The sequence below is a fragment of the Podarcis erhardii genome, assembly GCF_964252035.2.
Source record: "Podarcis erhardii genome assembly, chromosome: 1".
Classification (NCBI taxonomy): domain Eukaryota; kingdom Metazoa; phylum Chordata; class Lepidosauria; order Squamata; family Lacertidae; genus Podarcis; species Podarcis erhardii.
In genome coordinates, this window is record NC_138497.1 from 24,457,410 (window position 1) to 24,485,392 (window position 27,983).

Genomic DNA, 27,983 nt, shown 5'->3' on the forward strand with positions numbered 1-27,983 from the left:
TATATGAAAGTCCCATTGTTCATGTGGATTTTCAATCATGCAGCATTGGATGCAAACCACTGAATTTTCCCAGTCTGGTGCCCTCCAGATGTTTTGGACTACACCTTCCATCAGCCCCATCCAGAACTCTGGTCGTCACTAACCTTTGGAAGGTACCAATTTGGGAAACTATGGTCTAAACAAGAGGCAGCACAGCCTAAGGAGCACATTCCCTAGTGAGTAGCCTTCTGTGTGTCTGCATATGGGTGGTGGAAAGGAACAATGGGTGCGATTTTTGTACATTAAGCATTGTACATTGTACATTCCAGCCACCCAAATTCAGAGGTTTCTACACATAACAAACAGCACACAGCACCCAAAATTTGGAGACCTACTAAAGGTAACCAAAGCAAAGTTACACAGCAGCAGCAGTAGCAAGGAATAGCCCTTGGAACGAAAACCCCCCAACGTGATAGGGAAAAAAAATACATAACTGCAGATCTCTTGGGGAAAGAGAATGCCATCCATTGTGTGAGAACTGGAAGATGGGGGGTGTTTTTAAGTGTTGCTACCTCTCCTAAGCCTCATAAGGGGTCAGGCATATTAGTTAGAATTTGAACCAATAGAACAAAAATCCACCCACATTGTCCTTCTGAACTTACACTGTAAATAAAGCAAAGTTATATGATTGCATTTTCCTTAGCAGCTGATGCCATTGCTGAAGTCAACACTTCTTAAAGTTAACTTCTGGGAAATACACCTATTTGCAGTGTTTGTAATGTATCCCCACAGAATGTATATCCTTCCTATAAAAAGTGTTTGCAGAGCTAAAGCAAAGCTATTGACTCACTAGCTGACTTCTCTTTGTAACTTTCTGATGTCCCAACGTTCATTTTCTTTCCTCAGAACAAATTCTTTCGGTTGTAAAAAAAAGAAAGAAAAGAAAACATGCTTGCACTTAACAAGGAAATGGGAAAATCTTTCAAAGTAGCTTTCCTTTCAGAAAAAGAAACAGCATTTTGCACCATCCCACATAATTCAAAATATATGCTATCAAAGTAAGTGCCAATACATAATAGTTTGGGTGAAATGCACTGTATTCATCTTTTCTCATATCCGTATCATAGCTCTTAAATCTCAAAGGTTGGCTTGATGGAGACAGTAATAATAGTTGTAAAAGGCTTTCTGTGCTGAGTTTGGCAGTGTTTTCCTTTAGCCCCTTCCCACCCCACAAATCAACCAAAATGATCTTGGGGTTAGAGGACGTTCTCTTCAATTTGGCTGTTTTCGTGTGTGTAGGCAAAAGGCAGCCAGGGTGGCAGACTTGACATAGACGCTTAGAAAATTAGGCATGTTGCAGTTATTTGTTTGTTTGTTTGTTTGTTTGTTTGTTTGTTTGTTTGATTTCTGGTTAGAGGAATGTTTCTCCCCCCCCCCCAATGTTTCAACTCTGAATCATCCATTTGAAACTGGTTGGCAATAGATTAAGGGCAGAAAATGTATAGCCAGCTTACAGAATTCCTTGCCACAAGATGTTGTGACAGCCGCTAGTCTTCGATAGGCTTAGGTGGAAATGTATGGAAGGCAGACCTACTAATGGGAATCTCCCAAGTCCTACTTTAGGAGACAGGATGCTGGACTAATCTAACTGGGCTGCTTTTCCTCTTCTTCTTTCAGCTTAGTTTGGAATAAAAAGCCTTTGTTTCATTTTGATGCTTTCCCCCACTCCAACTTCTGAATTTGGTGATTTGATCAGCCTCTAAGAAGTATTTTTAAAAACTTCTGAGTTGCTCCTTAAGCTGCTCATGTGCTGAGTCTCAAAGCCAGCTCACTCAAGATTATATCCTGTATGAGGCATAGGCAAACTCAGCCCTCCAGATGTTTTGAGACTACAGTTCCCATCATCCCTGACCACTGGTCCTGTTAGCTAGGGATGATGGGAGTTGTAGTCCCAAAACATCTGGAGGGCCGAGTTTGCCTATGCATGTCCTATACGGATACAGATTTTGTGTTGAAAAGCCATGTGTGGAGACACAACTTTTAGTGCTGAAGACCACAATATATATGTGGCGTGTGTACATACTTCTTGCACACCGCGGGCTAGGAACATTTTTCAGCCTACAGGACACATTCCTTCATGCGCAATCTTCCAGGTGCCATGTGGTATAATAGCATTTGAAGCATGCAGAAGTCAGAGGTTTACACACCCTTACCTGTTCATCCTCAAATCAGGGCAAGTAAGAGGCAATGTCATAGCTCAAGGACGCATTTCTTCCTGGCAAAAGCATTAAAGGAGAGCATGTAGCAGAACTTCTGAGTGGTATGACCTCAGGAAACACCCAAGGACCAGGTCAGCTTCCAAGTGCCAAATTCGGGTCCTACCTCTGAAGTTGCCTTCCTCTCTCCTATACACCGGGCCGTCTTACCTATAAGCTCTAGGGGTGCCAGGCCAAGAGTCTGGGGCCCGAGAGTTGAGTCTGGGGAAGAGCCCACCCGTCTGTCAGAGCGCCGCAGTCAGCTCTTCTGCTGCAGGCACCTCTCCACCCCAACCCCCCGCCCTCCTGCCCAGCCTCTGATGGCGGTCATCGTGGTCAAAGTCTTAAGGTCCCATGGGACCAAAGCGAGTGGGCACTCTGGGTCTCCCTATGCGCTTTTGCGAGCCATCCACAGAGTCTTGCCACTTTCCTCCTTCCCTTTCTCTGCCTCCCAAATTTATGCGCCTTGCTGGAGATGGAGGGCAACATGTGAGCAGGGAGAGGAATGCAGGCGACCAAGAAATAGGCTCGGCCATTTTATTTGATTTGTAATCCTCTCCCTGTTGCCAACACCCGGCATCCGACTGAGCTCCAGCTGCAGCAGTTCCATCCAGAAGGTGGGGGGGGGGGGGACCCCCCGCTGGGCGAAATTTTGCACCCCGGTGCCACATATGCTTAAGACAGCCCTGCCTATACAAGAAGGATATGCTGGCGGGGGGACCTATTTCACACAAAGCTAACCTCTTGACTAAAGAACACGGGTCTTATTTACTTCTGTAGGTACCCTGTGCTTTTGAATACATGAATAATATCACTTGTGCATTGGAAAGAGCAGTATTGTACTTGCTAATGCTTCCTTTTTATAGCACCAAGGAATGAAAAGCTGTTTACTAGTAAGTTAATAGTTTAAGTGTCTGAAGGACCACCATCTGGAAATTCAGTTGGATGACATATATTTTGCAGCTTGTGGTTGTAATAATTTTCTATATAAGCAAAATGCTTCAAAGCCTACAGGGCGAGGTGCTAATTTAGTCTCCACTATTGGTTATAATTTTGAAAGTGGGTGTAATTTACACCCTCTCTTTTTAGAACATTTATCCTGCTTTTTCAGTTGAGGGCACCGGTCAAAATATGTTGTTTTTCTGGCTTCAATAAAGTTAATGGATTTTAACTGTGACATTTTCCTTGTTTGAAGTGTTGCTGTGGGACTGAAATTCTTAGAACAACCCCCAAGATCATCACTACGGTAACTGGTGTGTGTATCGAAGAAACAAACAGTTCTGTTATTTTTCCAAAAATCCTAGTCCCATGAAGAGCACAACTATGAATTATTATTTTATTTATTTTTGTTTGTATCCCTTCATACCACACAAATGGGCTTACAGAGCAGCTTTCCACAGCTAGCTGTATGAACAAAACCCATTTAAACAAAAATATGTGTCAATTAAATATTTATATTACATAACAATATTAAATAATATATTAAATACTTTTCAAATGCCAAAGGTACACAGAAGTCGAGATTAAGGGACTTTTTGCATTTATAGTGGAACCGTTGCTGTTTTTTCCAAGTTTTTTGGGCATGTTGCCACACAAAGCCAGTATCGTTAAGCTAGTATTCGGGAATAATGTATTCAAAAATGTTTTGGGAGCTTGTAATCAAATGGGCAGCCCGTTTTTGCACTAATGAAGTTATTGAGCAGCCTTCAGCATGAAAGAAAACCATTTACAACAGTGATCAATAATGAAATACTTAACGACACGTGTGTTTGTGTTTCAAACTGCAAAAGTACAGAGCGAATTACTGATGTCCAGCCTTGAGGTTACCAAACCCCTTTTGTGTCAGGGGACCAGGCTTTCATCACCTTGGAGTGGCCAGAGCTGGTACTAAATGTTAGTGGCTGATCCTTGAGACTCCTGGAGTAATGCTGAGTTGAGCAGTTGCCTCAGGTTTATGCACCACCCAGAACCAGGGGAGCAGCCAACCCCAAGACCAAGCACACACATACGCACCTCTGCTTCTTGTCTGAATTGAACTTGACCTTTATTAATTCAGTATAATCCAGTTCACCACTGTCCCTCAGGGACTTCTTGAGAGTTTCCATCGTTTCATTGGATCGTTTAGAACAGGGGTCGGCAAAGTTTTTGTGGCTTGGGCCTGTTCACAGTCCCGCAGACGCCGCGGTGGGCCAGAGTGTGCGCAAACGCTAACGCTATTTCTGGCGCGAAGGAGGCGTGCGCAGCTTCCCATTGGCTGCAGGAGCTTCCTTCAGCCAATGGGAAGCTGGCCAGCGTCGCGGAAGGCAATCCCCACTCTGCTCCGCGCTGGCTTACGCGGCGCACGGGAGCCGACCAAGCAGGCGGCGAGGGTCCATGGGCTGGTTAAATGACCCCCATGGGCCGCTTGTGGCCCATGGGCCTTAGGTTGCCGACCCCTGGTGTAGAAACTTAAAATACTACAAGCGTGGTGTTGGCTCCTCACCTCAGATTTGGCTCTCCCTGGTTTTAGTCAGAAGCTCCAACCCAGGCAGTTGAAACCTTTGGTCCACAGTTTAACGTGGCCTCTCAATCCAGCTCCCGGCCCTCTCCCTAGATCCCTCCTGGCCATGTAGGAAGCTGGCCATGTAGGAAGATTGAATCTTCCTTCTTTTCCTGTCTGGCCAGATCATTGCGTTCCCTGTCTGTGCTCACTTGAGAGAGTAGAGCCCAGAAGGGGGGAAAGGGGGGCGGGTTGTAGTCTAGGAGGAGGCCTTGCCCTCTTTGGGCCAACCTGCTGCCATTATGTAGTGCGGGTGGCGCTGCGGTCTAAACCACAGAGCCTCTTGGGCTTGCCGATCAGAAGGTCAGCGGTTCAAATCTCCACGACAGGGTGAGCTCCTGTTGTTCTGTCCCAGGTCCTGCCAACCTAGCAGTTGAAAGCACACCAGTCCAAGTAGATAAATAGGTAACTCTGCAGCGGGAAGGTAAACGGCGTTTCTGTGCGCTCTGGTTTCCATCACAGTGTTCCGTTGCGCCAGAAGCGGTTTAGTCATGCTGGCCACATGACCTGGAAAGCTGCCTCTGGACAAATGCCAGCTCCTTTGGCCTGAAGCAAGATGAGCCCCACACCCCATAGGTGCCTTTGACTGAACTTAACTGTCCAGGGGTCCTTTACCTTTTTTATTATGTAGTAACTTGAGCCATTTTCTCCTGAAAGCATCTGACACTTGGGACGGGGTTTCCCACCCCTGTTCTAACCACTGCACAGAGATACTTTTCACAGGGAGTAGGATATCCCCTTCTCTGAAGGGAGAGACTTTGATCATCCCTTTGCCAATACTGGCTGTCCATTTTGGGTTTCCCTTTGAGCACTAGTAGCTAGTGCCAGTCTGGGACTGGAGAGGTCCAAGTTGAAATTCCCCACTCAGCCATGAAGCCGTAGAACCCTAGAATTGTAGAATTGGAAGGGACCCCAAGGGCCATCTAGTCCAACCCCCTGCAGTGCAGAAATATTCTTGACCAACGTGGGAATTGAACCCGCAGCCCTCAGATTAAGAGCCTCATGTTCCATTCCAGCACCAGTCACTGTTGTCTTAAATCCAGCCTACCTCTTAGGGTTGTTGTTAAGCGGGGAGAAATGTGAACACAGCTTGCTCTTTTGGGAGGAAAGGCAGGATATTAAATGTAATGAATAAATAGCTGAAAGAAGGAGATGCTATGAGTTCTTTAAAAAATGAACACCTTACAACCCCAAATAGATTAACTTATTTGTAATGTCTCCTTTCTCCATTTTTCTTCCCTCCCTTCTTGCATTGAGATCTTAAAGGTTTGCTGGATTCAGCTGCTGTTTTTATCTCTTGAGCAGCAAAAGAAGTGGAAAAGCAAACTTTAAAAAGCCTGCCTCTGTTAATAAAACTAATCTGCCATAACATTCTGTGCAGGCAAATAACTGAAATCTCCTCTTTGCCCCCAACCCCAAACCCTTAATTGACAGTGAAGCCTGCCTCTGTAAAATCTTGGTGCTCAAACTGTGAGACTTAATAATTGGTAAAAAGAGTTCTGGTGGGGTTCTTTTTTTAAAAAAAGTTACACCCCCAGGGCAGAGAACCCCTCTGCTTTGGCACCCTGATCTTCTGAGCACCTAAATAATATTAGAAAAGGAGGAGGGGAAGGAGGGTGGAAATGGCAAGAGGCTGGAATTCTGGCACCAATTAGTCTTGAGATTACTTAAAGAGGATTGCAATTTCAAGGCAAAAAAGAGTAGGGAGTGGGGTAAAGGGATTTGAAATGAGATTATGGGACCTAAAAGTGCCTTTCTTTTGTTAAGGAAATAATTCAACAGTTTTGTTCAAGCTGCTGCTGCGACAATCCAGTTTAGAAAACTTGTAAGTGTGAGATCAGCATCCTGTGGCTTTGGAGATGCAGCTGATGCCACTTTTCGTTTCTTTGGAAAAAAACCCCAACAGTTCTCCCACCCCCTCCAGCAGCTAAGCAAGCTATCCTAAAAGACTAGTGCCTTAATTAAAGGCTTTGTTCTTTTTCATTTAAGGAAAGGGTTTTTTTTATCTGAAGTGGGGAGATGGGAAATGATATCTGGACCTCGCCTGCCCTGTTGCTTCATTTTCTTGCAGGTGTCCGGTTTGGGTCTCACCCTTCCCCCACCAACCATACGTTTTAAAAACATGTCCTTGAGTCCTTAAAAGTGTGTTTGGTGTAAATATTTTGTCCCACCCGAAGATCCACGATGGACAGCTTTCAGCTTCTAGTTCAGCAGTAGTGTTTGTAATCCTTATCTCAGCACCGAGGGCTAAGCTTGAGTCTTAAAAAAAACAAAACAAAACAAAAAAACCTAAAGCCAGACAAAAATACAGGATCAGCAGATGAGAAATCAAAAGTGTTTATCTGGATAATCTGTGTCTGAACCTCTCTACTTGTTTTAAGGTCACTTGAGGACTCTTCAAGACTTCTTTTTTTTAAAAAAAAAAAAGAAAGAAAAGAAAACTTTTAATTACTATAACGTGTTTCTCAACCCAAGATGAGTTACGATTAAAACGCACAAAAAGGTACCATATAATTAATTAGGGATATGTTGCAGGTGTGTGCATGATTGTGTATGTGAGTGATTTCTTGAGACTCCTGACCATGTTACAGTCCAGGCCAGGAGTTTGTGTGAGTGTCTTAAGCAGGGGTCAGCAAACTTTTTCAGCAGGGGGCCAGTCCACTGTCCCTCAGACCTTGTAGGGGGCCAGACTATATTTTGAAAAGAAAAAGAAAAAAATGAACGAATTCCTATGCCCCACAAATAACCAGAGATGCATTTTAAATAAAAGCACACATTCTACTCATGTAAAAACACCAGGCAGGCCCCACAAATAACCCAGAGGTGCATTTTAAATAAAAGCACACGTTCTACTCATGTAAAAACACGGCGATTAGGCCAGATCCGGCCCCCGGGCCTTAGTTTGCCTACCCATGGTCTTAAGTGCTGGAGCTCAGCCTTATGACATAATGATGGTAAAGAGGCTACCCTAAAGAACAGCCCTCCTGTTTTCAGATTGCAATTCAGGTTTTTTGACTTCCGTCAAGTCTCCAGTTGTGGATTATTATTTTCTTGTGGATGGGTAGGGGGATTTTTAAGATTCCACCACCAACCTGCCGAGATCTGAGGAAAAGAGGGCGGCAAGGTCAGTTCTGCTAATAGATTGTGACTGATATTCAACTCTACCTGTCCCAAAGCGGAACAGAATGGACTTCTGCTCATGCAACTGAGCCTTCCTTCCCTTCCCTCCGCCTCCCCCCCCCCAACCTTCTCTGCACAGTTGGGATGCCCTGCACTCTAAAGAAGATTGGGCGGGGGCATGGTGGAATAATAATAATAATAATAATAATAATAATAATAATAATAATAATATATTTATTTGTACCCAGCCCATCTGGCTGGGTTTCCCCAGCCACTCTGGGCGGCTTCCAACAAAGATTAAAATTACATTAAAATGTCACACATTAAAAACTTCCCTGAATAGGGCTGCCGTCAGATGTCTTCTAAGTGTCAGGTAGTTGTTTATCTCTTTGACATCTGATGGGAGGGCGTTCCACACCAGGAAGACCCTCTGCCTGGTTCCCTGCAGCTTTGCTTCTCGCAGGGCGAGGTGATGATTGGGGAATCCCCTTGCACAAGGTTAGCTGTTACCTTATGATGTTTGCAAGTAGGTGCTGGAAGGTATTTTCAAGGCCACTGCACACATGTGGCACATCTTTTGAGAGAGAGAAAGGAAGAGAGAGATTTGGATTGGATGAGGTGCTTGCATACTGTGCAGCGTGATCCCCCTTTTCCCTTTTGGTAATAGCTAATCAGTCATCTGAAGAATTTTGGGCAACTGAGAGGAAGTTGACCCCTTCTGCATAAATTGTGGAAAGGTCACCCCTGTTTAATGAATGGCGGCCTTACCTGCGTGATTAGTGTCATTTGTCTTGGGGAAAGTATTAAAGTGCTATGAAGTTAGTAGCGAAATAGACTTTTAGCATTCTCAGCCGGCTGACGGCAGGTTTGAGAACTGCGGTGCATACGAATGAAACCTGCACACTAAAGAGGGGGTGGCCTTAGTTTTAAAAGTGAGACAAGTCCTCCTGTTAGTCTAGCAAACCCAAAAGATAAGACACGGAAGAGGGGAAGGGGGAGAGGAGGGATAAGGTGGAAACAAGCTTTTAAAGGCCAGAAGAAAGTGTTGAGCTGCACACATTTTCTATCTAGTTCGGACCAGGCTGATCTTCCCAGACTGATTGTTCTCCTTTGAAGAGCAGTTGGCAGTTCTTCCTTTGGCCTTTCCCCTTGCCTTCTGCACTCCCAAGGGCAACTGGCAGTTAGAGACTTCCAGGCAGAGAGGAGGAAAGGAAGGAGCTGGAGCTCCTCTGCCTGATGGATGGGGCCACAACGATTTCCCCGTTTTTGTCAGCCTCCTGGTGGCCCTTCATTCCCTGATGGATGCCAGAGGCCCGACAGTGCTTTCCCTTCAGCTCTGAAGTCCCAAGGCTGCAGTCATGTAAATTTACTGCATTCATTTCAAATTGTCAGGTATGGGTGGTGCTTGCTCGTGAGTAACCAGGCAGGACTCTGACCAGTCTTTTACAGGTTTTATTGTGCAAACTACACTGGTACCTCAGGTTAAGTACTTAATTCGTTCCAGAGGTCCATACTTAACCTGAAACTGTTCTTAACCTGAAGCACCACTTTAGCTAATGGGGCCTCCAGCTGCCGCCGCACCACCGGAGCACGATTTCTGTTCTCATCCTGAAGCAAAGTTCTTAACCCAAGGTATTATTTCTGGGTTAGCGGAGTCTGTAACCTGAAGCATATGTAACTTGAAGCGTATGTAACCCGAGGTACCACTGTATTTGCAGTGCAGAACCACAAAGTACATGTCCATCTTAGTCACCTGCAGAATCTGGGAGTGGCCCCTTTCGGCTTCTCCCCCAGCATAAGAACTTCGGTACCCCAAGCCTCCGCCTCCCCTCGTTGCGTTTCACCCCTCTGCACAAGCTGGGCAACGGAAGTGGTGTGCGTCTGTCCTGGCCAGCCTGGCTAGGTGAGGTGCTGGGCCTCTCGGCAGCATCCTCGAGCCCTTTCCTCGCTTGTCTGGCCCCTTCCCTTTCTTCTCCACTGGAGGTGTGGCTTTTCCCACTGCTGGAGGAGGAACTGCTCCTCAGGAGTTTCGGAGGCTCCCTGTATCCCTGCGGGCCCCCTGCCTCCCTCTCCTGTTCCGATGGCAGTCCCCTGACACAAATATTATAGGGGTGGAAATCCAGCCTGGTCATTTGTGTTACTTACGAATGCAGCAATCAGATCTAAATGAAATTCTCCTCAAAAAAACAGCCAAACCCAGCTTAAAATAGTTCACAAGAAACTTCAGCCCATTAACACCTGCTTTAATGCACTTGCTTCTTGAAATGAACAAACGGAGGCCACTGTCTGAGCTACCTAATAATGTTGTTGTTGTTTAGTCGTTTAGTCGTGACCGACTCTTCGTGACCCCATGGACCAGAGCACGCCAGGCACTCCTGTCTTCCACTGCCTCCCGCAGTTTGGTCAAACTCATGTTGGTAGCCTCCAGAACACTATCCAACCATCTCTTCCTCTGTCGTCCCCTTCTCCTTGTGCCCTCCATCTTTCCCAGCATCAGGGTCTTTTCCAGGGAGTCTTCTCTTCTCATGAGGTGGCCAAAGTATTGGAGCCTCAGTTTCAGGATCTATCCTTCCAGTGAGCACTCAGGGCTGATTTCCTTAAGAATGGATAGGTTTGATCTTCTTGCAGTCCATGGGACTCTCAAGAGTCTCCTCCAGCACCATAATTCAAAAGCATCCATTCTTTGGCGATCAGCCTTCTTTATGGTCCAGCTCTCACTTCCATACATCACTACTAGGAAAACCATAGCTTTTACTATACGGACCTTTGTTGGCATGGTGATGTCTCTACTTTTTAGGATGCTGTACCTAATAATAGCTGAACATAATAGCTGAACATAAGAAGAGCCTGCTGGATCAGTCCAATGGCTCATCTAGTCCAGCATCCAAACAGTTGCCTGTGGGAAGTTCTCAAGCAGGACCTGAACACAAGGCCATTCTCCCCTCCTGCACTTTCCAGCAATTGGTGCTCAGAAGCATTACTGCCTCCAACTGTGGAGGTAGAACATCATGACTAGTAGCCATCGATAGCCCTATCCTCCATGAACTTGTCCAAACCTCTTTTAAAGCCATCACTGCCTCCTGTGGCAGTGAGTTTATGCGCTGCATGAAGAAGTGCTTGATTTTATGAGTCCCGAACCTTCCTAACATTCAGCTTCATTGGATGTGCACAAGTTGTAGTGTTATGAGCACTTGTTCTTTAGATGTCCCTTTGATGAAGAGGCACGTAGTGAGACCATTGATCCCCTGCTGGTGAGGCTAGCTGACCTCCCGGAAAAGCAAAAAAATGACCTTTTCCTGTTAGGCAAAGATCATAAGACGACCCGGATGGTCACCAGATTCTGTGTACAGATCTGTAGGCGCAGACCATCCCCCGACCCAAGCTAGTTCTTTAAGAAAATCCCCAAGCTCGGTTTCATGGGTGACTCTGGGTCATCTCTCTGTGGTAGCTTATCTTAAAAGTTTCAAGTGTCTATACACTTATCGCATTTACAAATTTTAAATTTATTGTTGCACATTGTTTTAAATGTTTGTTTTCCTTCTGGGATTGTACCCCCAAGTGTGTTTTATAAGTTGGTCTCCGACCGTAATAAGTTATCTAAGTCTAAGTCTAAGTGTTATGAGGGAGGGGGAAAAAACCCCCTTTTCCTACCCACTTTCTGTGTGCCATGCATAATTTTATAAGCTTCTATCATGTCGCCAAGTGCATCTTCCCTCACCCCTGGAATGCTTTGGACTTGAGCCATTGGCCTGCAGATGACTCTTCCCTGCCAGGCTTATGAACTCCTGTGTTCTCTTTAAAATAGGATAAACTTTTCTGGCTGTCTTTAAACACACACACACACACACACACAAATGCAGCGGAATTTTTTTTATTAGTTATTATTTAATAGGTAATACCTATGCTTTATTGCTAAGCATGGCCTTCTGATAGTTTTTGTAGATAGCAGGGCAGAGGCTGGTACTTTGCCCCCTGCCACCTCAGGGCCTCCTGGAATAGGGAAAAAAATGGATTGGTAGCACTTATCATAAGTAGCTGTCACCATGGTTATGCATACCATCACTGTAACATGATACAAAGCATGTGTCTGTGAAATATAAACAGAACACAAGCTGCTCCTCTAGTAAGCTCTGTGGAAGTTTGGAGGACCTGAGCAATGCAGTAGCAGAAGAGAAGAGAGACCACTTCTTAACTCTGCACGACAAAACGTTGCGCACTTTGCAGCAGCTACCTTCTTTCTTGAATATGCATGGTTTGATAGTGTAGTGGTTGCTTAGGTCATGATTAAAGAAAACTCCATGCACTTAACATACCTCCAGATTTCCAAGATTAACTGTAAATATATAGGGGCTGTGGCTAGGTCTAGATTATTATTACAGTGGTACCTCGGGTTACATACGCTTCAGGTTACAGACTCCGCTAACCCAGAAATAGTACCTCGGGTTAAGAACTTTGCTTCAAGAGGAGAACAGAAATCATGTTCCGGCAGCGTAGCAGCAGCAGGAAGCCCCATTAGCTAAAGTGGTGCTTCAGGTTAAGAACAGTTTCAGGTTAAAAACAGACTTCCGGAACGAATTAAGTACTTAACCTGGGGTACCACTGTATTATAATACACACACACACACACACCCTGCCCATCTGGCTGGGTTTCCATAGCCACTGGGTGGTTTACAGCATGTCTAAAAACATAATAAAAACAACAAGCATTAAAAACCTCCCAATACCGGGCTGCCTTCAGATGTCTTCTAGGAGTGGGTGTGAGCAGAAGATCTTGTGGTATGGCTTGTTCATGATGTCAAATTTTGGAGGTTAAGTCAGTGTATATATAATGAATAAATAAATCCAGGGTGTTTGAGCCATGCTACCTTGATAACAGTGTCAAAAACCGAGATAGAAAAGCTAGGAGCCAAATGGCTTCTGGGACCAGGGTTGTGGGTGCCAAAACAGGATGTCTAGTCTAGGGCGGCAACACTTTTTCTTTATTATTTTGGTAAGCATGAATTAATATGCAATTCATATAAATGATACATTTTTAGCAGAAATGGTTAATACATGTTTAATTTGGCCTTTACAATAAAAAAGATAGGTGCCATACTTCAGTTTTCAAAACACTCTACTCTTTATTGTTAAACTCCTTAACATGTTGTCTATCCTTGACCTATACTTTGAGGCTTCAAAGCACATACATTTCAGTAATCCTTGAGTGTCAGCCAGGCACAAAAAATGGCACCCAGACTTCTGGAGGTGCTTGCAAATGGAGAATGGATCATTCAGTGGCATAGGTGTTGTAGCCTGTTGAAGCAAAAACAATTAAGACTTCTGGCACATTAAGGACAAACAAATTCAGTAGGACATTTTGTGGACTCCGGTGCATCAGATGGACAAAGTGGTCTCTTAGTTGCCTTAGGATCTTCCAGTTACTGATGTGGTTCAAATATTGCCTGACTTGGACTTGGACTTGTCTTCTAGTTCAAACAGCGGTTTCCAATTCTGCTTTGAAGGCAGACTGATTAGTGTAACGATCTTTTTGCCCATTCAGGATGTAACAGAAATGTGATAGTTGGTGCAGATCAGCAAGCAGCAGAAAGAACTGGAGCCTGTGTTCTTATCTGGTGGAGGAACTGACAGGGCAAACCACAGGTCTCTGGCTGCAGCCCCAAGGAGTTGCACGATCCTAGCTTCCACCTTCAGTGATAGATAACCACGTCCCTTAGGGGCAACTCGCAAGAAGGGCACGATCGGACATAGCCATCCCATGATACTGTTCCCAGCGACAGATAATCAAAGGTACACAACTTCTGAACAGAGAAGTTTGATGATTAGTTGTACAGTGGTACCTCGGGTAACAGACGCTTCAGGTTACAGACTGCGCTAACCCAGAAATAGTACCTTGGGTTAAGAACTTTGCTTCAGGATGAGAACAGAAATTGCGCAGCAGCAGTGGGAGGCCCCATTAGCTAAAGTGGTGCTTCAGGTTAAGAACAGTTTCAGGTTAAGAAGAGACCTCCAGAACGAATTAAGATCTTAACCCAAGGTACCACTGTAATGGCTAGTAGCCATGAGCCATGGGAGACCCAGATTCAAATCCTCATCCACTTCACTGGATGTCCTTGATCCAGTTGATCTATTTAGGCCATGGGTAGGCAAACTTAGGCCTGAGGGCCAGATCCGGCCCAATTGCCTTCTAAATCTGGCCCTCAGACGGTCCGGAAATCAGCATGTTTTCACATGAGTAGAATGTGCCCTTTTATTTAAAATGCATCTCTCGGTTATTTGTGGGGTATAGGAATTCGTTCATCCCCCCCCCCCCCCGCTTCAAAATACAGTCTGGCCCCCCACAAGATCTGAGGGACAGTGGACCGGCCCCCAGCTGAAATAGTTTGCTGACCTCAGTATTAGGCTAAATTACCTCCCGGTAGTGTTGTGAGAATAAGATGGGGTTTGGGAATGAGCCCCTTGCATCCTGCTATGAGGGCTGGTGGAATTTTTTAAAAAAGAAATAATAAAATAGATTTTTTGTACAATGGCTTTATCTAAGTTGTCTTAAAAGATACTTGCGCTAGAGGCCATGTGGCAATGAATTAGGTAAGTTACCGATAATTGCCTGCTGTGTTGAAGAAGTGCTTCTTTTGTTTGACTCAAACTGGCTGACAGTCAATTTATGTGTGCAACTCGGATTCTAGTGTTTTGGGAGAAGGGATTTATCTGTGCTCACTTTCTCTGCACTGATCTTAATTTTGTTAACATCTATCATGCTCCCTCGTCCCGCTGCTGCTGCTGCCCTTGGTCGCTTTTCTAAGATATACAAAACAAAACAAAACAAAAACCTAACAACTTTATCAATCTAACTTTATTTGCAGGGGAAATCTCCATCCCTTCCTGATAATTACACTGAGCTTCATGGATGGGGGAAGGGTGTTTTCTTTGCGTGTTTGGCAGCACTTTCGAACTATTTCAGTCTCTTTCCTATGTATTTGCTAATGTTAAATGTATGCCCTTTGCGGGGAAAGGGCCAGGCTGGGAGAGACGCATTTCTGAAGTCTTGCAGAGCCTCTACCAAGTCAAGCCTATTACTTGTGAGCACATTTGTGCACAAATTACGGGCTGTTGTTTTCTTTAAAAAAAATTGTCTGCAGAAGGAAACATTTCTAAACATTGTTTCATTAACCCACATGTCTGGCATCCTAATTTTCCCTTGGCAACTTCCCTACAAATGCCACCGAAGTAAAATGTGGTGGTGGAGAAGGAGGAGGAAATGCTTTCAAAGAAATCTTAACAGCGCTCTCAGAAACAAGCTAAAAAGAGGGGGAAGCTTTAGTCAAAATGCTTAAGTGTTTGAACTAGATAGCTTGATTTGAAAATACATTTCTCCAAAGTTATACTGGATATGTTGTAAGCAACCCAAGAGGGACTCAGGTGTTTTCGATCCTTTGCTCACGTCTTCTGAAAACTATTTTAAGAAAATGGCAATGGCTAGAACTCTGCTGCAGAACCAGAGAGTTCTGCTCTTTGCCACTATGCCAAGCAGTATATATAAATTTGTTCTTGAAGTAAGTCGTTTCTCTGACTTCAGCAGCTTCCCGCTGATGGGACACAAACTCAAAACTAGTTAGTACTCCTGTTTGCTGTTCATGGGAAAAGAGGCATGGGCTCCTCCCAAATTTATATAGGCATGATTCCAGTAGCTTAGATCTTAGTGTGTCACCCAGCAAGATCGCTGTACAAATATGAAAATAGGAGAATTGCATGCTAACAATGGAAGGCAGTCTGTCATTGAAGAGGGGTGGAGGTGAGAAGATTTTAACTTGTTTATTTCTAATTAGTTTATATTTCTGGAAGAAGTTTCTGGGGATAATGAGAAATTGTTAACCCCAACATTAGTTTATTTTACAACGTAGTAAAAATATTATGAGCTCTATCCATCCTGAGTTCAAGCACTTTTAAATACTCAAAACAGTAGACTTTAAACGTGTTTGAACGTTAGATGGATTGTGCCCTAAATGTCTTGGCATAAACACATTAAAATATTGAAATATATTTTAATTAGTCCAGTTACTTTTCTGTTTCTTCTCTTCCTTGACTTGTGAAGAATACTGCTAGCTGTTGCTAGGTAACACCTAATTGTGATATTAACTGCCAGCAGCTGTCAGAAGGAGCGGTAAATTCTTTTATCTTGTTAACAAAATTTACTAAAGCGATGGCAAGACATAAATATTCATTTTTAATTTCAAAATTTTATAATGCTGCAATGTAGACTAGGCTGTGACTAGCTTTTATATATTAGTAATTCTTTGTAGAACTTCTGGCTAAAGAAACAGTCTCTAATCCTACTTCTACCTCGTTCCTGCCCTAAACGTTAGCAGATCATTGTATTGTATGTTGTTGAAGGCTGTTTTCGGATTGCCAAGTGATTATTTATAAACATAGATATGAACATTAGTAAGACCTGTTGGCGTTCACAAGTGTAGATGGATTCCTGATTGCAAATCCTTCTCTCCTGCTTTGATGACTAGCTGTGAGGACTAAGCTCCTTTCAATTCCTGCCAGTCATAAAGTATTGGGCTTGGTTTATGTTGGAACAGTAGCTGCTGTTGGGCAAGATGCAAAGAGCCCCATGCGCACTCAGAAAGCAGTTCTGCAATCAAGATGCAGACAGGCTGTAACTCAGAGGTAGAGCTTTGGCTTTGCATGCATAAGGCCCCAGATTCTACCCCTGGTATCTCCAGGTGGGGCTGCAAGGGTTCCCTGCCTGGAAAGCAGCTACCAGTGGGAACTATATACTAAGCTTATTGGATTAGTGAAGTGACTTGGGTATGTAAGAGTGTGGCAATTTCCCCATATTCTGGCTGCAGTACCTTTTCAAGAGACTGCAAAGGGAAGGGCTATAAGACCCCTGGTGTCAAACACAAGTGGCTTCCTTACCCAAGTCAGATAGCCTTCAGGGCTGGAGTTGGGTAGGTCAGCAACCAAACAATAAATCACCATAGGCCAGTGAAGTTAACTCTTTATTCAAGGAAGCAAACCACAACTGGAGGTCTTGCCCCAATGAAGCATTTGCAAGGACAGAAGGCTCACTAGATCTCCTCCTCTCCGAGGTCTTTCTCATGCAGTCTCAGCCTGCTTGATCTGGCTGTTTCATTATACTCCTGTGTGTTCTAGGAGACCAGGGTGGAGGGGAGCTTGTCGCAGCAGGAGGGGGAGGGCTTCTTCTGCAGCCGACCCCCCTGCCTCCTGGCCCTACTCCTCCCCAGCCCCGCTTCTGCCTCGGTGTCTGAACTGTTCCCTGCTGCAACATCTTCCTGTTCACTAAACCCTGTCACTACATCTGCTTCCGACGCCAACGCCTCCTCCTAGCCTGCTCCTTCTCCCTCTGACCACTCATCACCAACCCACCACCAATCCTCTGGCTCTGAGCCTTCTTCCCGGGAGGGGGGTTCCCTGGCTGGTGCCTCCCACCGCTCTTCTGCATACAGCCAGTCCATGACCCTGGCATAGTATCATCTGCATTGACTGTTGGTGGCTCTCCGGGTTTCAGGCAAGGGTCTTTCTCAGCCATATCTGAGGGGTGGGGAGGTGGGAGAGACAAGGATTGAACCTTGGACCCTTTGTGTGCAAAGAATGTGCTCTTATCATTGAACTTTGGCCCCTTAAACCCCCTGCCAATATACAAAAAAACATACAAGATAATCTACAAGACTTCGAGTAATCAGAATGCCTTGGACTATGTATGTACTGGGGTTTTTTCCTCCCTTTTGGTGAAATACCTAAAGTTTGATTCCACTCTGAACCGCTCCTCCTCCTCAAGCAGTAGTTAGCCCTGTTGTTAGTCATTTTGTCTCCCATGGATGGAAATTCTTTGGGGCGTGACACCAGGATCTCCCCCAAAATGGTTGCTTTGCTAGCCTTGCCCAGTGCCATCTTGTGCTAGACCTTGTGACTCCTGTACAAACAACTATGAAGCATTGGGTGCTTTGCCAATGTGCAGGGAATTCAGAGAACTCTGGGTTAGCAGGGGTGGGGTTTAGGTTTCTTGGAAAGGGGTTGATTGTTCTTGGTGGCTCAGTTTCTCCCCCTCGTGACTCAGATAAAAACCTGTTTTGCACGAGTGCTGCCAATATATTATTTACTTTTGTCATTTCCCTTGAGTGCCCTCAGTTCACTGCCCCACCCCCCTAAATCACAAATAGATTTGTTGAGGTTTGGGCCAGGTTAGATGTTCGTATTGCTGCCTTAAGAGTGGAAAAAATCAGGAAGTCTCCAAAGTGCCTGTTGATTTTTATGATTTTACAACCTATTTAAGAGGTGAAAGTTGAAAAAGACCATATGATCACTAAAACCATTATTGGTTTTAACATGCATTGGCTTTAATATGTGAATAATATGCCATCACTTGTAATGCATAGAAAATTTAACTTTTCAACTCTGCGGTGGGCCTGTGTATCTTGTGTGAAGTTTAAGAGGAACTTCATGAAAATGATGACAACATCAGGCCCCTTTTTTCAACACGGAAAGCAGTTTGTGCTGTACTTGGAAGTTTTTGCTTCTTCTTGAGTAAATGCAAATAATAACTGAAATTAAAACCTAATTTTAAGGAGAAATAGTGATGACTTGGATAAATGGAGGGTTACAAACAAGAGGCTTCTGTTCTCACATTATTAGCTTAGTATGTCACTTGACTGTTGCAAGGCACCCAGCTGCAGTGACTGAGTGTGTGCATGTGTGTAAAATCTTTCTTGTGTAACTAGTTGTGGTCAGGCACTAATAGCCTTTTCCTCCTCTTCTTTTTTCTGAATTGAATTCATTTTCCTGGGAGGGAAATACCCACCCTTCTATATTTAGGTAGAAGATGCATCCCATTTAAGGGAATATTTTTCAGTCTGTTTTGAAAGACCTTGATTCTAATGGATGCTTTCTTCTTTTTCCTTTCCCCCTTAAGCTTACCATTTCCAGGTTTATAAGCCTGTAGTAGGCTGAAGGGAAGTCGGGACAGAACTCATTCATGAAGAATAAGGTTTCAATGGTTGCTAGCCGCAAAGACTGTTCTGTGAAACCAGTCAGTGGGAAATGCAGTTGGAGAGAGTGCTGTTGAGCTTAGGATCTGCTTGTTGGCTTCCCACAGGAAGCTGCGTGACAACAGTGAGGACTGAATGCAACCCAAAGCGACATACAACAATAAATAAAATAGCACACATTATTTGTTGTTGCTTTTAACAAACTAGGCAATATGTACTTTGGCTGAAATGGTGTGATAGAAAGGATTTGGCATATGAATATAGATGCAGGGCGTATTTGCATGCAGAATGCAGTGTTTGACATGTGCAAGGCAGTTATGTTGGCTATTGTGGCGGGGGGGGGGGTCCTCAGCTGTTGCTTGTAGAAGCAGCTAATCCTCTCTAATACACCTGCTATGACTATAATTAAAACCTGCCCAGCAGTGGGTATGAAGATGTGTGAAGGTTGGGCTGAATCATCAATCTAAAGGTGGTGCAAATTGGCGGTAATGTGATGATTGTTCCGTAAGAAGATGATGACTGTTTGTGCCTCCATCTATTTCCTTAGCTGCAATTTATTCTATCTATTAAGACAGAGCAGAGCAGGGATGTGGCAGATCGTAAACCTTGCCTGATTCAACTTTCAGATGTCCTCGTGTCAATGAAGTTAAGAAAATAACTGGACATAGTTCCATTTATCTATTGGATCAAATGTCTTTGGTTAGTTGATTTAGTGCTGATAGTGTGCCGCAAACCTGAAATTAAGCTGCAAGTCTCTGCATATCAAGAGTTGTTTCCTAGCTACAGTGATGCCATTGATGATTAGATAGGCCGCTCTCAAGTTGGCCCCAAATCTCACAGCGTTGTGGGTGGGTGTTTTGCCTTTAAGCATTGTGTGATGAAGTGGCTTCAGGGTTTAACCAAGAGCATCTAATATAGCTTTAAAAAACCCTTTTTCTAAGCTGAAGAGGAGATAATGTCTTTCTCCAATTCTGATACCCCAAAGCCTTTGAATTGGAGAAAATTGTTAACCTTTGTAGAACATCATGCGATTTGACCTGTGCACATACACATTTATAGACATGATCCATCAACACACACACATAGTTGTTGACAGATTTCATAGGCAGAATGCCTGTGCACACACATGTTGATATAAACACGTGCAAACTTTGAAATTCACACCGCCACCTGTGAAGCCTATCTTCCAGAAGATTGCACCCGGAAAGACCCACCTTTGCCACTATAAGAAGTTGTCCTCTAGGTTGCAATAAAACAGCATCTGGTTCAGGGTTGGTTTATGCAAGCAACAGATGCTGCCTTTGGTTTATACTTTTTAAAATGGGAAGTGTGATCTGGCTTATAGAGTGTGAGTGTGTAAACCATTTTTGCATTTCAGAAGTAAGCTTAATGTATGTTTTGCCAGGCTTTGAGTTTATTATGTTTTTTAAATTGTGTGTGGGAGAAATATTTTTGTTTATAGATTTCTCTTCCCTCCCTTCTTAAAAGTGTGTGGGCCGATATTGGGCTTAGTTTCTTCTTGTGAATAGAATGTGATAGTTAAATAATTATTTTTTTTAATGAGGAGGTAAGCCCTACTCTTTAAAAACAAAATGCTGTGTTCTTACCACAGTGAAACAGATGCCACACTTTAAAAAAAAAGGAAGAAGAAGGTATAATTACGCCAACTGCGAAATTACATAAAGATTTTCTTTACACTTCTTTTTTTATTGCCTTCAGCACATCAGGTCCACCTATTTGGCCAGGAAGCACCTTTTTCAAGCGAAATGGAGCCCTTCTACAAGGTAGGTCATATATTCCATTTTTCTTCCTGTGACATCCTCCCTTCTCCCTCCCCATCATTAATTCTCTGGAGAATTATCATGATTTTCACAAGCTTTCTGGAAAGAAGCTGTGGTGGACTCGTGTGTGTACACACCACAGATATAAATATATATATTTCTCTGTGCCTACCTTTATAACATGCAAAACATTTATTGGAAAAGGTTACAGTGTGTTGTGAAGGTGGCTCTCTTCTTCCTCCCCTCTCTCCTCCCCTCCATGCACATCATTGATTTTGTTATCTCCCATTTCTAGCAAAGTCAACAGAGTTTATGCAGGACATGTTCCGGTAACTTTCAATTGTGTTGATAAAGATAATAACTTTGCTCCTTATTGCGCCTGTGCAAAAAACTTGCAGCAATTGTCTGCCAGCTCTACAGCAGCAGAAGGTGATTGATATAAAGGCACAAAGTCTTCCGTTTTTGAAATTTTGTTATATTCTGACCGTTTCCCCCCCTATTCAGTACTGGAGAGATGTGTATATCTGTGAGGCTTCTTTTTTCCATTCAGAATAATCTTAACTAGTACATTATGCATTTGTAACTTGGAAATTGGATCTGATGCAACTTGGAGCATCACTTTCATGCTTGTGTGTGTGTGTGTGTGTGTGCACGCGCCACATTCTGAATCATAATTGTAATCCGATCTAGACTCGCACTATCTTTTGGGTATAGTTTTATCAGCTGTACTTCCAGGCTGCTATTCTGTGAAATTTGATTGCACATATCAATAGGAGATCTGCCTATCTTTCCATAACTCTTGGGAGGCAGTAATCAGAACACGTAACCAAAATCTGGCAGCCAGCTATGGCTACTGCTTCATTTGCATTTAGAAAAGACAAGGAGGCTAATTTTCTAGATTAATGGAGGTACTTGTCTTTTGTGTTTTTCCATGGATTGCATTTGCTGAAAATGTCTGTAAATATCAGGTTGTAGTGATAGATTACATAGTACTTTATGGAGATGATGATGCTTAAATGAATTTGATGCCAAATGAAAATTTGAAGGCCAGCCTCCCTACCTGATGCAAAAGCAGCACTCAAAACAGGGAAACGGCCATGTTTTAAGCAAGCAATTATTATCTATGCATAAGGCACAGTGATCACGGTTCCATATCCAAAGTAAGATTACCATTTTGGCTTTACAGTGGTACCTCGGGTTACATATGCTACAGGTTACATATGCTTCAGGTTACAGACTCCGCTAACCCAGAAAAATTACCTCAGGTTAAGAACTTTACCTCAGGATGAGACCAGAAATCATGTGGCGGCAGCAGGAGGCCCCATTAGCTAAAGTGGTGCTTCAGGTTAAGAACAGTTTCAGGTTAAGAACAGACCTCTAGAACGAATTAAGTACTTAACCCGAGGTACCACGGTATAGCCTTGGAATGTGTGGACGCAAAGTCTGGGGGACTCATTATCCACAGTTTCAGCTGTATTTTTCCCTTTAAGCTATTTATAGATTGCAGTTCATCCAAAAATACCACAGTGCTTCACAAATTTTAAAAAGCACCTAACGAAAACACCACTGAAATAATGCAAAAGCCTGCAAAATAAAACCCAAACAGCCGAACAATGAAGCAGCAGCAGCACATACCAAAAATAGCACAGTTGTCTAGCAATAGCTGGCCAGCATACGGCCAAGCTGACTGCTTTTGAATCCCATGTTACAATCTGTGGCTGGGAAAGTTTTGCTTTGATATTTTCCCTCTTCTAGTCCATAGAACGGACTGCCCTGAAAACACATTCAGATTTCTTGTGTGAGCCATATTACAGACTGGTTTACAAATGGCTCTCTCCTCTTGTTCTCTCCACGCCCACCCCAGCTCACCCCTCCACACCAAATTGTAAGAACTTAATATTGTGGATTAGGAGGAAATGGAAGGTGAAGCAGAGTTTGGATGCTCAATGAAATGGGTAGGTTTGAGCAGCTAGCTAGGTGGAAATTCAATAACCACTGTAGAATCTTGGGAATATGAATGTGTTAAATTAAGTACCAGGCAAGTTTTCATCATTTAGAGGAATAAGCACGTCTGGGCTTTTATTACAGATAGGTAGCCGTGTTGGTCTGCCATAGTCAAAACAAAACAAATTCCTTCCAGTAGCACCTTAAAGACCAACTAAGTCAGTTCTTGGTATGAGCTTTCGTGTGCATGCTTTTCGTGTGCATGCTTCTTCGTATCTGAAGAAGTGTGCATGCACACGAAAGCTCATACCAAGAACTGACTTAGTTGGTCTTTAAGGTGCTACTGGAAGGAATTTGTTTTGTTTGGGCTTTTATTAGTTTAGAATTCTAGTTCATTTGGACTAGGCTAGAGTGCAGTATCTAAAGAAAGCTGAATTTTAGCAACTGTACCTTCCACCATCCATCATGTGGCACGTGCAGGAACAGCTGCCTAACCCAAAATTCTCACCTTGGGACAACAATAAGGGCATAAAGCCTTATTTTATAAGACATCTTGACAATCTTATTTTCAGCTGTGTGCCAAAAAACTATTTTATATATTAATGATGATGGCAGTGTTCAAATGCCTCCTGTGAAAAATGCTACTCTGTGAAATTCTTAGCAGTCTTTCCAGCTTCAAGTAACAATAAGACCTCAAGTCATAAGACCTCGAGGGCAATACTTATAAATAAAACAAATCATTCTTTAAAAAGTGTACAGCTTCTCCCACACCAATAATTATTTTTTCTAGGGATTGTGGATGAAACAACCCAAATTTGTATATATGTATGTGTGTATATATTTTATTTTAATTTTTATTCATTTATATTGTCTTTATTTTTTTATTTCTTTATTATTTTATGTTACTGAATTACATGTTCTTGCATTTATTTATTTATTTATTTAAATACAATCTTATTTGAGCTCAGTACTGCCTCACAGTAATTTGAGGGAGGTTCATAGTAGTGGCTGGTTATAACAAGCAGAGAGTCCTTGCTCATTCCAGCACGTGTGTGTGTGTTGAAAATACAGATCGGCAAATCAAAACAATACAATCAGTCTTATATAGTCAGCAGCCTCAGGGTACTTCCCATTGAATATGATACATCCGTTTTTCTTAGGAATTATCCACAATCATAAACACATGGTACACACAAACACACACATATACACACAAAAAAGAAGAAGAAACACTGTGAAAGATTTTGAAGTCCTACAAATAGATTCCCTTGGAATGTTCATATGGTCAGTAAAATACATTAACATTGCATGTATTCTCTCCTGTTGCACTACTGATGCTACCACACTTTTGCACTCTCAGACTTACAGTTCTGTATTTTCAGTTATTGATATAAAATAATTATTGGCAGAGCATTAAATAACCAACCAGTGACACCATCTTCCTTGTAAAGTTGCTGTTCAAAGCCCAAGTACACTTAATATACCGATGGAGTGGTATTAAAAGAGAAATTTCCAGTGTCAGCTTCATGATTAAATATTTGGTGGATTAGTTCTGTTTTGGGTTACCATTGGAAGAGAGGTCAAAGTTTTTGTTATCCATGTCCTTGCAATGAACCTAAACATCTCAGAAAGCTTTACTAAGACGGCACATCTTTTCACACTTGCCTGGAAATGAGCTACACTGAGCACAGTGGGATGTGAGTAAAGCTCTGAGTAAACATGGATAGGATTGCGTTTTCCATGCGTGTATGCATAAGTACATGGACTTTTGTACAGCTTGCAGTTGAATGGATGAGAGCTATACAATGTGTTGAAGAGACGTGTTCCTTGTCCGTTATGATTATGGTCAAAGTAGGCAGAACGTAGTTTCAGAAGAAGGGAAGAGTGGTGCAGCACAGCAAGAACCATGGATGGAACAAGACTCGGCTCGAACTATGATTTTCTGGTGATTAGGACAGTTCGTTCCTGTGATAAAAATCTGCGTCTTGAGACTTTCTAACACCCGTATTCTTCTGCACATTTGGAACAGGATGAAAAGGTACAGAGGTGAACATTGAAGAAAATGTCAAGGAACGTAGAACTGGATCTGATCTGTAATACATCTAAAATAAATGTTAATAGGGCAGAGTATTTTTAATAGGTCAGTATTTTAAGTTCAGCAGTGAAGGTAGAGGTATTCTTGTTAGCACAGTTGTAGGTTTAAATATCAAAGGGACTGGCCTTGGTACAATGGTCTCTTACTTAAAAATATTTCGCTTACCCATATTCGAATGCTAAGTTCTTACTACTAGATTGGCTGTTCATCCAGTGGCCCTAACAACATCTATTCAGGTAAGAAAACCACCAGATTCCTGTGGAGTGGCAAACTTTCACCAAGTCTATATTACAGTGAATGTTGGTTAGAACTAATGACTGGCTACTTGTGTTTATTTCACTGTGGCTTTAGGCAGAGTAGTTGCAATTGGAGGGATAACTTGAGCAGGCTGCACAGATCCTGCGGAAAGCTTTTGAAATAGAAATGTAATTATTTTCCTCTTGATTATGGTAATTTGATATCATATTGGTACATGGATGAGGTGGTGTATGGTTTAAAAGGGCTTTTATTAGGTTTAAGTGATATTTTTGTGAGAAAGAAAATATACGAATAGTAGTAGCATTGTGAAATACATTTGCTTGTAACCAATTTACGATTGCAGAAATTTAAAAAGGGTGCCCATTTTTTAATAAAACAATCCCATCTTGATACTGTTTCCTTAACACCAATATAGGTGTATTCATTCCTCAGAGTGTATTCATTTATTGCTTGGGATTTTTTTCTTGCTTTCAATATTTAGAGCTAAGTGTTGCTCAAAGGTAGGCCATCATCCATGTAAGTCAATAGCATCTAGATTTACAGTGTATCCTAAAATCTTTATTCTCCTATAATTTTTGGTGATTATGTTTTTTTTAACAAGAAGTTCTTGGCTGATAGCAGTGTTTCTTTTTCTTTAGCTTTTTTGCTGATTTCTCCCATAGGTTGTCACCTAGCATTTTCTTCTCCGGTCTTCTCTATTAAAGTACAGTTTTGTTCCTTTGGGTGTATCTCTGTGCCAAAATATGTTTAAATTGTGTCTCTTTAGCAGATGCATATTAATTTAGTCTGTTAACTTTGAATAATTGATTTGCAAAACATGGTCAAGGAAGAGCATCACTGGATCTTCTCATGTACCATCCTAAATCTTCATATAAATTACTTTGGTTCCTTGGCATGATACAGACTATAACGTAAATATGCTAACTCATCCCAATAATTGTTTTGCCATGACAGAAAACATGGCCTCCATGGTGGAACCTCAATTTTGAATCTCCCTTTCTTTTGAAGATACAGCTGCCTCCTGCACTCATGATTTTTAGGTAACAACTGAAGACGCATCTTTCCCCCCACAGCCATTTGAAGGTGGATTATGAGTCTAGCATGGCTTTGGTTTGCATCCGCTGCTGAATTATGGAATGGTTTTAAGGGTATATTAACTTGATTTTAAAGTTTGTTCTTTTCTGTTCGTTGCACTGTCATCCTCCAGGATGAAGGGTAGTCTTAAAATATAATAAAATATAGGAAATGTTGTGTTGTGTTTTAACTATGGTCATTAGTAAGATGGGGCAAAATGGAAGGGGTAGCTAGGGTGGGACAGACAGTTTTCAACAGTAGGGAGCATAATATCCTATCTGTTTTTCTGCCTTTCCTTGAGGAAGTGTGCAGTAATGTACATAGGGCTATTCCATTTTGTCTTCACAATTTCTCTTGTGAGATGTCGCAAGCTTAGATAGAATGGTTTGCCCAAGTGAGTTTCATGCCTCCTGCAAGTTATTTGTGGTTGTGTTCACTTTGCTGTCTGGTGGAGGGTAGGCAGTAGACTCTCCCCTGCCTGAGCTGTGCTCCGTGGAACTTTTGTGTTCCACGCCATCTTTTCAGCAGAATTATTGAAGGCTTCCTGTTCTGCAGCAAAGAGTGGAATGATGGGAAATTCCCCACACAGTTAAATCCAGAGGACGCAGGTGTGAGATGGGGACGATTTGTCTTAGCAGAGGCAGGCTGAATTCATTGGAAAGAAAAAAGGTGACAGGACAGAATATCAGAATGCCACGAATGCATGTTTATAGGTGTGCAAATGTGATAGCTCTACAGTCAACACACCATCCTAATACCGTTTCTTGAGGCAGCCAGTGATGCTTCTGGCATTTACTGGGATTTTGGACAGTTTAGAACTAGCTGCATCTTCGGAGATCATAATATAGCTAAGCTGGCTACAAGGCAAAAACATTCTTCACTAATTTCAAAACTCTGTCTGAGTTTGATTTGTGTACCAGCTGACTACCGTAGCCACTTGCCAATGCCTCTGGGCAAAGTTTGCTGCCTTTGTTTACATTACCTTGACAACCGAGGGGAGTGGTTGGTACTTCAGGTCAGGTCAGGGTACACCACAAACGTTAGGTAGGGGTGTAGTTATCTTGAAGCCAGGGCTCCTGGATGAAGTGTTGAGCAGGAAAAGGAAAAGCTTTGCTGAAATGCATGATGAAAAATAGTTTTGCTGATGACAACATTGTTCTTTGCAAGCCCCTGCCCAGCCTCTCTGATGTTGTAATCTACAAAGGGCTGTGGGAAAGCAAATAAAAATTATATGCTTAGATCATAAGGTAGAGCAATAGCTATAGAAATCTGAAATAGGGTAATTAAATGGTTTGTTCACTGTGGCCACATTTGGTCTAAAAGAAGCAATATGTTTGTTAACTCCTTTTCCAAGCAGGTTCACTGGTGTTATCCATGTGTTTGAATCAGTGTGTGATTTATAACTGCATCCAAGGCATGTTCCTTCTTTATTTTTGGTGGCAGATAATTGATGCAGTTAAACAGGTAGTTGGACTGCCTTGTCTTTCGATTTTCTGTCCCTAGCTGTGACCTGGGAAAAAATGGCGTCAGCGTTCAAGCACATGTAAGCCATGTGTTTGTAGTTTCTTTTTCCTCGTTTCAGATGAACTCAGAATATTTTTCTCCCGAGGTCTTTGTGCTTCGTATAGGCTAAAGTCAGTGTGTTGTAAACTCTTGATAACTGGGGCTTTATTTATTTTTCTGCGGCTAAGATTGGAATGTGAGAGTGATCTACCTGTGACATTTGTCACCCCGTTGATCACCAGGGTCAATTTGGCTAATTGACTGGCTAGGCGGGCATCCCCTTCCTCCCTCACCGCTCCATGTGCATCCCTCCCAAAGCTGCGTGCTCGGTGGAAGAGGACAACCATCCCAGATAGGTGGAGTGTACTGTTCTTTGGTCAAAGGTATAGGATAGCTAAGATTGGTGTCACATTCCACTCTTAT

At 42.8% G+C, this 27,983-nt stretch overlaps 1 protein-coding gene across 7 annotated transcripts in view; it reads left to right on the plus strand.

The window, feature by feature from the left end:
• The window catches only part of FOXN3 (forkhead box N3), a 195,214-nt gene that overhangs the window by 100,597 nt on the left and 66,634 nt on the right, over nt 1-27,983 (plus strand). For all 7 annotated transcript variants that reach the window (XM_081862924.1, XM_081862922.1, XM_081862923.1 and 4 more), the window contains exon 4: nt 20,625-20,689. In XM_081862924.1, the coding sequence (XP_081719050.1) occupies nt 20,625-20,689 (65 nt within the window). The remainder of the gene's footprint in view (nt 1-20,624; nt 20,690-27,983) is intronic.